We start from the raw sequence: 10,097 nt of genomic DNA, 5'->3' as shown, positions 1-10,097 counted from the left end.
TAGGGTGGACCAAAGGAGATGTTCCCACAATGATATCTATTTTTTTCGTATGAAATGTTGAAATATGAAAGAGCACCTCAAATTGCCATGTATTGCTGTACTTTAATATATTTTGATGAGAATTTGTTTTTATGGAATATATTACATGGGGTAAAATATACCTGGCTCTGGTATGGTTTGACAAAAGTTGTGTTTAGTGTTATAGGGTTAAGATGATAATTATTAAAAAGACCCAGATTTTCAGCTGTGTCGTTCCAGATAAAATAAATATCATCGATGTATTCTTGGTAGGAGAGTATGTGAATGGAAGGGGTTAACCCCAGAATTTAGTACAAAGGAAAGGAAAGTTCCAACAAACCCATATAGAGATTGGCATAATTAGGAGCCATTGTACTGCCCATGGCTGTACTTTTAGTTTGTAGGTAAAAATATATTTCGTGAGAACGAGTTCAGTCAGTACTGGGTTTGTCCAAAGGTTCCCTTTGTCTGAGAAAATAGTTAGCCTCAATACCACCACTGCGGAATATCAGTATAGAGGCTGACAACATCAAGTGTGACCAAAAGACAATCGGAGGGTACATTTATAATAGCTTTCAATTTGTTGATAAAATCAATAGGATACAGAGTGTAACTGCCCGGTGACACTTGGTTTTGCAATCATTTATTTAGTTTGAAGGTTGTTATATTCTTTATTTATTGTCTGTCTTATTTTGTTGTTTATTTTGATACTTCCTGTATTTTGGCATACTTTTACTTTGAAACTTCCTGTTAGAGTGCACATAGCTGAAGCCTGTTAGCTTCACTCAGTCACAAACACATGAGCAGACCAAGAGAGTGAGACAGGTGGAAGCACTGCATGGGTGAAGGCAACTGTGGCAAGGTATGAAATGTCTGTTAGTTTGTATGCAACAATTCACACTAGTTGAAGTAATATTGAAGCAGTTTCAAATGTTGATGCAGCTTTGAAATGGTTCATTTTGTCCACAGTGCCTGCCTGTTGCTTGCTGTGCTATGTTTGAACCCCAGAGTTCCAGTAGCTTTCTGCACCGACCTAGCGCCCCTGGTTAGCGGAGTGAGGTACAGGATTGTTTGTTTGTTTTGGTTTACTTTAGAGTTAATTGTTATTTGGTATTTCATTTTGGGTTATGGTTTATTCTGTCTTGTTCTCTTCTTTGTTTGGTGTTTGTTATGTAAATGAATTGGCTTATTGAAGACACAATGGAATTATATTGTTGAATTGAATAAGTTGAATTGAATTTGAAACTAAGGTAGAGTTATGAAATCACTGCATTATAATTGAATTCTTATTGTTTAATTATTGAAAGGTCATTGATTGGAATGCACTGATTTTATTGAATGAAGCATTGAATCATTTTATTGTTTGTGAAATGATGTGACAAAATTATTTGTATTTATTCTAATTGTCATATTTATTTGATTCCTATAGTTTTCACGGTGTTCGAATGGAGCTTCATCTATGTTGAGAAGTTTGAAATAAACACCCGTTGAGACCATCCACATCGTATTCTTTCACAAAACCGAGGGCCGCTACAGTGAAAACTCATCGCAGATTCAACTCAACGAACGTCGACTCGACACCAACATTCCATCTACAACCACCCTGTCTTCCATCAAGTCATCAACCCATCGTCTCAAGTTTGCCACACCACAGTAATCCTAGGACTTCTAACAGGTAGCCTCCATCTCTTCTTGGACTGAAGCAAGGCCAGGTTACAAAAAGGACAATAGAAAATTATAAAATGGATAAAAAGGAAACAAAGAAATTATAAAATGGATAAAAAAGGAAAACAAAAAATGAGAACAAGTGTATTATCTAATGTGAAGCGATTGATTTGAAGGCTAATGTATTAATGTCAACTTTAGAACTATTCAGTTCATGCTGCATTTATATATATATATATATGTGAAAACTACAGTAGACATTTGTATAATCTGCATTAGTTCGTTTCGTTTTGTTTGATAGAATTCCTTTGGGTGTTAAAGTGGTAGTCAGTGGTGCTTCGTTAATGGTTTAAGTAAACTGTAAAAACCCAGACTAAATATACCCCCAAAGTATCATAAGTGATCAAACAGCATAAACCCAAACAAATGTCAAGCGCAGATAAAATGTCAGTCAAAATGCAGCAACTAATGAGTTCTGAAGACTAAAGTGGACATTTGTATAAGTTGAAATGTATTGTGTTCGGTTCGTTTAGTTAGTTTGATAAAATTCCTTTGGGGGTTAAAGTGGTAGTCTGTGGGGCTTCGTAAATGGTTTAAGTTACTATAAAAACCCAGACTAAAAAACCCAAAGTATAAGTGATCAAACAGCATAAACTCAAACAAATGTCAAGCCCAGATAAGATGGCAGTCAATATGCAGCAGCTGAGTTCTGAGGAGACTGCAGTTAAAATTCAGAAGATGCAAGTAAAGAAACTTGAAAAGGCATTCATTGAGGCCTTTAGAACCTGGATGCAAACAGGAAAGACAGTTCGAACAGCCTTAAGGACACTTTGTTCAGAAGAGGAACTTTATGAGATGAAACAAAATATTTGTAACAAACACAATGCAATATGTGATATTTATGAATCTATTCAACTTGACTGCACTGTTACCCCAGTAATGTGTCAGAAAATGGACGCCTCTATCATCCTGACCACAGAGCTATGCGACCTGGTGGATAAATGCCTGGTAACCACGGTGGAGAGGAGACGCAAGGATAAAGATAATAGACTGGTGGGAGAAACTGACATGGTGGGAGAGAGGGCAAAGGAGTCCACTTCCACACATAACCCTAAAGGTCAGGAGATTGTGGGAGAAAATGTGACTGTGGGAGAAATGGCAGCAGAGTCCACTTCCACAGACAACCCTACTGATCAGGGGAACCAGAGATGTGTAAATCAAATCCCAGTAAATAAAAGGTCAACTCCATCTACCAATGTGGTGACGGTCTTAGAACCAGACCTTAATGAAAAGAGAGATGCAAATAAGAACAGCTATGTATCACAAGATGTTGTTAACTCTGTGCAGCTTCTCAGGGACAGCAGGCAGAAAGAAGAATTCAATGTGAAGGTAAAGGACAGCTTGCAGCAGTCAACAGAGCAGGAGAGTGACTTGGGCACCCCTGAGGAGTTGGCCATGAGCAGCAGTTTTGTGGGTAGAGCTGCCCTCATGGTTAAACATAGACTGGAGCAGAAGAAGAAACCAGTGAGACATAGACTGGAGCAGAAGAAGAAACCAGTGAGACATAGACTGGAGCAGAAGAAGAAACCAGTGAGACATAGACTGGAGCAGAAGAAGAAACCAGTGAGAGAAGAAACTGAATCGCCCAAAGAGCCTTGGAGATCGGGAGCCATTGATGAGGGGAGCCGTCCTGCTTTCCCACCGGCTAAGATGAAGAGCCTCACCATCATCCCTCCTGTTCCGTTTGAAGCCACATGCCCCGGTCCTCCCCAATCCCAGGAAAACCCAACAGCCTATGAGCAACAATCCCTAAGTCCAGTCCCTGCCATTGCATACATATCTTGGCTAACTACAGCATTAACTTTGGCAACTTGGCAAGAAGAAACCCACCCTGAAAGACTGACACAAGATTAGAGCATTGTTTAGTAATGTAAGATCTTTCCTCACCTTTTGACCGTGGGAAACTATATGCTTTAAATCATGTTATGTTTTGTTTTGGTATAACATGATTGGTGGGAGTGTAACTGCCCGGTGACACTTGGTTTTGCAATCATTTATTTAGTTTGAAGGTTGTTATATTCTTTATTTATTGTCTGTCTTATTTTGTTGTTTATTTTGATACTTCCTGTATTTTGGCATACTTTTACTTTGAAACTTCCTGTTAGAGTGCACATAGCTGAAGCCTGTTAGCTTCACTCAGTCACAAACACATGAGCAGACCAAGAGAGTGAGACAGGTGGAAGCACTGCATGGGTGAAGGCAACTGTGGCAAGGTATGAAATGTCTGTTAGTTTGTATGCAACAATTCACACTAGTTGAAGTAATATTGAAGCAGTTTCAAATGTTGATGCAGCTTTGAAATGGTTCATTTTGTCCACAGTGCCTGCCTGTTGCTTGCTGTGCTATGTTTGAACCCCAGAGTTCCAGTAGCTTTCTGCACCGACCTAGCGCCCCTGGTTAGCGGAGTGAGGTACAGGATTGTTTGTTTGTTTTGGTTTACTTTAGAGTTAATTGTTATTTGGTATTTCATTTTGGGTTATGGTTTATTCTGTCTTGTTCTCTTCTTTGTTTGGTGTTTGTTATGTAAATGAATTGGCTTATTGAAGACACAATGGAATTATATTGTTGAATTGAATAAGTTGAATTGAATTTGAAACTAAGGTAGAGTTATGAAATCACTGCATTATAATTGAATTCTTATTGTTGAATTATTGAAAGGTCATTGATTGGAATGCACTGATTTTATTGAATGAAGCATTGAATCATTTTATTGTTTGTGAAATGATGTGACAAAATTATTTGTATTTATTCTAATTGTCATATTTATTTGATTCCTATAGTTTTCACGGTGTTCGAATGGAGCTTCATCTATGTTGAGAAGTTTGAAATAAACACCCGTTGAGACCATCCACATCGTATTCTTTCACAAAACCGAGGGCCGCTACACAGAGAGAGATACGACCCATGGTTCAAGTAATCTACAAAGGTGGAGACATTATTAGTAAGAGAACTAATCCCACTATCGGTCTGCCAACCAAATGCGAATTTTAGGAAGAGTATAGATATCTGGAATAACTGAATAAATGTTCATCTTTACCAAGTTTCTTGTTATTGAACCAAAAGTCAAGTTTATCATGTACAAGTGCTCTGAACTGATTTGTGGAGTCAGAGGGAGGTTTTCTGGAAAGTGATGTCCTTAAGTGAATGTAAGCTGTGAGCATTTTGGTGTGTCATGAGGTAAGGCGTTAATATGACAGTGTACAGTATACTGTAACTGAACATTTAATCCAAATAAACTTCCGAGTTAGCACTGAACAACAAGCCCTATGTATGGCATTTTATGACAAAGTGAAAGTTGCAAATACACAAGGACACTACACATTGCACTTCCTGTATGTCATCTTTAGCCTTACACACACAGTTAATTGACCTTTAAAAAAATCATTAATCGAACCTATAGGTTCTGCTACGAGGTGCAGAAATGTGAACTTGTTATACTATGCATCAAGGCAAGACTGAAAAGTCTGCAACAAGACAACACACGCGTCTCAGAAACTGAAGAAATCTGCTGCTATGCATTATTTAAAGTGTTACTTATTTCAGAGTGCTGATGAATTTGCTATCTAGTGCCAATTGGCACAGCATCTGTACCGGAGACTCCGCCGGTCTTCAAATGATTGGCTTAGGAATGTGAGAAAAACTCCTTGAATTCAAGGCTTTATAGCTGGGGTGTGTAATTGATAGAAAAAAATATTGAACTTATTAGTGAAATAGTGAACTATTCGTTACTTTAAACTAAGGATTTTCAGAAACATCTACTCTACAGTATGTTGAAATGGAACCAAAAAGTTATCTTGAAACTTGAAAAACATGGTAACAAACTGTTGTACTCTATTGGAATAAGCAGCACTTACATGAAGCTCAACTGCACTTTCACTCATTGCACTGTAATCTCCCAATCGCCAACAGTATAGCCTACTGCCATCACCCATAATTTCATTAATGATAGTGTCAGGGGACCAGGTCTGGGTACTAACGTATCATTTGTTTCTCTTCAAAATAAAAGTGAGAAAACAAGAAAGTCATGTTTTACAATACAATATAGCTAATTAGTTGTTGTACATCACATTTCCAAAATAGGATTTATATTAACTTATTGAAATTATCTTTATTTTGAACATGTATTACCATAAAAACAATAACATTAATGTATTGTCAAACTACATACCAACAAGATGAGGACATTCCATTATATACTGTATATCTATAAAAATAATAATAATTAAAACATTCTGTTCAGTGAGTTATTTGACATTAGCAAAGTGAACAACGCATTTGTTTTAACATAAGTAAATAAAAGCATTACTGATATTATGCTATAGTTATTATGAATTTAAGAGTATTCATTAGCAATAAAAAGGATAAGGATAATAAAAAGGATGCTAGTTCAATTTATTGTTCTTTAGCAGCATAGAGATATTCACTCCAATATTTTAATGGAGTGAATATCGTTAGGAGATGAATATTGTATTTGACAATGACATATTGAGTCATGAATTCATGGTCAATATAATATTCAGATTGAATCTAAAACCAGTTGAATCACTGCATTGTGACCGCTGAGCAAAGATTAAAAGTGCTTGTTATTATGGCACGTGTGAAAGTGCTGAACAAATACAGTAGAAACTATGATCTATTCTACAGAAATAAAAAACATTTTGTAGAAATTACAGCCGCCTTCAGTGTTCCAGAGCCATGTTTTGAGTCCGATCATATCATCAGGGTTCCAGAGCCATGTTTTGAGTCCGATCATATCATCAGGGTTCCAGAGCCATGTTTTCAACTCCAACTTTATGTCTCCGAGGCTGTTTAGTAGACAAGGAGCAATAAACAAACAAACAAATAAATACATCTTGGTGGGTGGGGGGACAGGCATGGCCAAAGCATTTCCGGGCATCCCCAGCCAAAAAACATTGAGAACCCCTGCTTCACACTCACTCACTCCCCTCTAACCTTTTTCTGCTCTGTGCATTTGTGTTTGAGCGTGCTTGTGTGCATGTAAGTGCAGTGAATAGTACCTTCTCATCACAGGCGGCACAGCTACAGCCGCAGCAGCAGCAACAGCGGATGAGAACCAGGCTGATCAGCAGGAGAACCACACCTTCACACAGAACACAACACAACACATCCATTGGATGAAGACAGCAAGGTGTACAAGTGGCAGTGGTATTATTATATATTGAGACATTTTGATTGTGCCTCTGGCCAGGTAGGACACCTACTGGTCGGCAAGAGGTACTGTTCTGAAGAGCAGTGTTGGACAGAAGTGTAACAATACAATAGCCAACAGTAATAATGTTAGTTATTATAGTTATTAATCCACGTACTGCTGAGTTACTGCGATACAATGAACGTGATTTGTTTTTCGACTCAGACTAAATTAAGCCTAGAATTAATCTATAGCCTACTCCATCCATGCACAATCTGTCAACACATGCTGTGACACATTGTTATAGTCAGGGAATATTATCAGTATTACCAGTCAAATCTGGGAATACATTTCTTACCAAGAATGTTCTTCACCAATGTGTTTGTAAAGGTGTCTACTAACATATCCCACATTGGTTTATATTCAACCACCCTAGGGGAATTTTTGACAGCTGCTGAAAGTTGGGGTACCATCAACAGCCAATATATGGCAAAATGTTCTAAATTTCAATATGCTTTAAATAGCATGTCAAACTAGGGGGATGTCATCATTCTCAAAACTAATGCTTGGAATGGATTCAGAATGATGAAAACCCCCTAGTTTGACACGTCACATGCTACTTAGCATAATGAAATTTAGAACATTTTGCCTTATAATGCTACCCCAACTTTCAACAGCTGTCAAAAATGCCCCTAGGGTGGTTGACTATAAACCAATGTGGGATATGTTAGTAGACACCTTTACAAACACATTGGTGAAGAAAAGTCTTCGTAAGAAATGTATTCCCAGGTTTTATTAATATCCCCTGACTATTAGCTTGTCGAGGTGTTCTTGCCAAATTATCGGAAAACAATGTAGTAATGCAAATTGTAATATCATTATTTTAATCTCAATTAATCAGATATTTATTTATTTTAGCCAAATTAATTGTAATGTGCAACATTTCTTTCTCACTCACCAGTAAAGAAACCAACATTCAGTATAAGTAGTCGATTGCCAATAAAAAATTAACATACTTTCGCATAGAGCCAGCATATTTGTCCTCTCCCATAAAATAAAAAATAAAAGATCTGAAAAATATCCATCTAGGGTACATTGAGAACAGATAAAAACTGATGACTTATTTGGGATTAATTGTGCGATTAACTAGATAAATCATGTGATTAAAATAATTAATCGGTGGACAGCACTAAAACAATATTACAAGTTTTAGATTTATCTGCCCTGTGCAACTTATAAACAGGGACTGATTAACCCCCATGAGGGCCCCTGGGCCAGTTTTTTTTGGGCCCCCATAGTGCGCGTGCGTGCGAACCGTTCAGGTTTTTGTCTTTTTAACCTAATTGTAACACAATAAACAGCCAATGAAGGTCCCCAGGAGCACTTTTCAGGGCCTCTAACCCAGTACCGTGCAGTCCAGTTTCCCTGAAGGGCCCCTGAGAGCCAAGGACCCCTGGGCTGTGGGCCGAACGGCCAAAGGCTAATTTGACCCTGATTATGAAGCCTAACTAAGTGGCAAACAGAAATAAAATTTGTAACGTTCCATGTTCATTCCAAAAAAACAGAATTAAATCGTTAATCACAATTATTTGTGTGACAATTAATCATCAACTTAAATTTGTAATGAATGAATAGTTTATTTCGGTGCTTTACAGTTACATGGTAAAGCACGTGACAGCCCTAACTAACTTACCAATGAAGATAAAGAAGACAGCACAGGAGCCGATGTCCCAGTCAGACTGGAAGAACTCTTTGGATTCAAACCTGGACACGATGTCATTGAACTGATCCTTCACCTCTTCTCCCAGATCCCTCTTCATCATCACTAGAGCACAACTACACACTGCGCACATTGGGCTTTATTGGCATGAGAAAACATACGTTTACATTGCCAAAGCAGAAAGCACAATACAACAATACATCAATACAATCAAAATGGTAAATGGTAAATGGTGCATTTATATAGCGCCTTTATCCAAGGCGCTTTACATAGATTGTGCATTACATTCACCCATTCACACACACATTCATACACCGATTGCGGCGGAAGCCATGCAAGGTACCAACCAGCACATCGGGAGCAATTTGGGGTTCAGTGTCTTGCCCAAGGACACTTCGACATGTAGCCAGGAGGAGCCGGGATTCGAACCGCCGACCCATGGATCATTGGACGACCTGCTCTACCTCTTGAGCCACAGCCGCCCCAAAACACAACACACACACACACACACACACACACACACACACACACACACACACACACACACACACACACACACACACACACACACACACACACACACACACACACACACACACACACACACACACACACACACACACACACACACACACACACACGTTTCTCATGCAACGTTGTGCCCAAGGACCCCCAGCCCAGGGCCAGGGGTACTTTATTCCTTGAGGGGGTTCCAGAGGTTTCCCAGCGAATTGATAGTTAGAAACCGACACTTACGGGGTTGTAAAAGTAGGCTACAGTAAATTGAACCAAATTAAATCATAGGATCTTGTAACTGAAAGTAAATGGAACTGTAACTGATCTGTAACTGATGAATATTTACTGGTAACCTGTTTGATTTACAATGTTTATTCTGAAAATCAATGTAGGCTACAAATTACAAAAAGTCAACTCGGTTATAGACAAATTTAGTCTATGACTAGATTTACTCAAATTTAAATCTAGGAATTAAAACTTATCTGGGGAAATTATTTTTTGCCTTATTTTGAAGCAGCACCAGCTTTCATTTGACCTCATTGGAAAAGAACAAAGAGTAAAATAACCAGATTTTGCTCAATTACTAATTATCACATTTCAATATTATAGCCTAATTAATCCAAACAGTATAGGCTACTACTGTATACATCGTCAAATCTTAATCGGTTCTAAAACATACCTTTCCTTGTAGTTTGGTTTAGTTGCTTTCTTTCCGGGTAGAATCACCTGCTTTCTTTATTTCTTGACACACCTGTTGTGTTGACGGGGATGTACTTTGCAGTACGACGGTCCCGCGCGCCAAAAAGAACAGATCTACAAGCTGTCGACGCGTCACGACGCGACGCGTTGACAGCTTGTAGATCTGTTCCTTTTTCTTTAGCACGTGACACCCTCGGCCTCGGGCCAACGGTCTTTGTGAACACTGCAGCAAGCAACCAACCCCTTACCCCACTTCCTCATGCAGTGTCA

General features: G+C 38.5%; 1 protein-coding gene and 1 long non-coding RNA gene across 3 annotated transcripts; one reads left to right on the top strand and one right to left on the bottom strand.

The window, feature by feature from the left end:
* The first annotated feature begins 828 nt into the window (after window positions 1-828).
* Window positions 829-1,830, top strand: LOC306936919. The gene is made up of 3 exons (XR_013791566.1): window positions 829-880; window positions 988-1,077; window positions 1,448-1,830. It is a non-coding gene; the product is annotated as an uncharacterized lncRNA (long non-coding RNA).
* A 3,990-nt stretch (window positions 1,831-5,820) lies between these two features.
* smim22 (small integral membrane protein 22) lies at window positions 5,821-9,934 on the bottom strand. Of its 2 annotated transcripts, none has more exons than XM_079520096.1 (4): window positions 9,808-9,902; window positions 8,586-8,728; window positions 6,762-6,844; window positions 5,821-6,548 (listed from the first exon to the last, which is right to left on the bottom strand). In XM_079520096.1, exons 2-4 carry the CDS (start codon window positions 8,713-8,715, stop codon window positions 6,501-6,503), a joined length of 261 nt encoding a protein of 86 aa, XP_079376222.1. In that variant the 5' UTR covers window positions 8,716-8,728; window positions 9,808-9,902; the 3' UTR covers window positions 5,821-6,500. The 2 variants fall into 2 exon arrangements, with proteins under 2 accessions (XP_079376222.1, XP_079376221.1); XM_079520095.1 differs by having other exon boundaries at window positions 5,823-6,548; window positions 8,586-8,735; window positions 9,808-9,934.
* Window positions 9,935-10,097: the final 163 nt, after the last annotated feature.

The sequence above is a fragment of the Electrona antarctica genome (genome assembly GCF_951216825.1).
Source record: "Electrona antarctica genome assembly, chromosome: 14".
Classification (NCBI taxonomy): domain Eukaryota; kingdom Metazoa; phylum Chordata; class Actinopteri; order Myctophiformes; family Myctophidae; genus Electrona; species Electrona antarctica.
Note: the sequence above shows the minus strand (reverse complement) of the source record. Positions and strands in the feature narration are given on the sequence as shown.

Bases quoted from the DNA above. Each gene is read 5' to 3' on its own strand.
- smim22 (XM_079520095.1), bottom strand. From the start codon at position 8,715: ATGATGAAGAGGGATCTGGGAGAAGAGGTGAAGGATCAGTTCAATGAC. The intron at 6,845-8,585 runs GTAAGTTAGTTA...TTCTGTGTGAAG, and splicing joins TGTCTTCTTTATCTTCATTG to GTGTGGTTCTCCTGCTGATC. The intron at 6,549-6,761 runs GTACTATTCACT...TCTACTAAACAG, and splicing joins GTGCCGCCTGTGATGAGAAG to CCTCGGAGACATAAAGTTGG.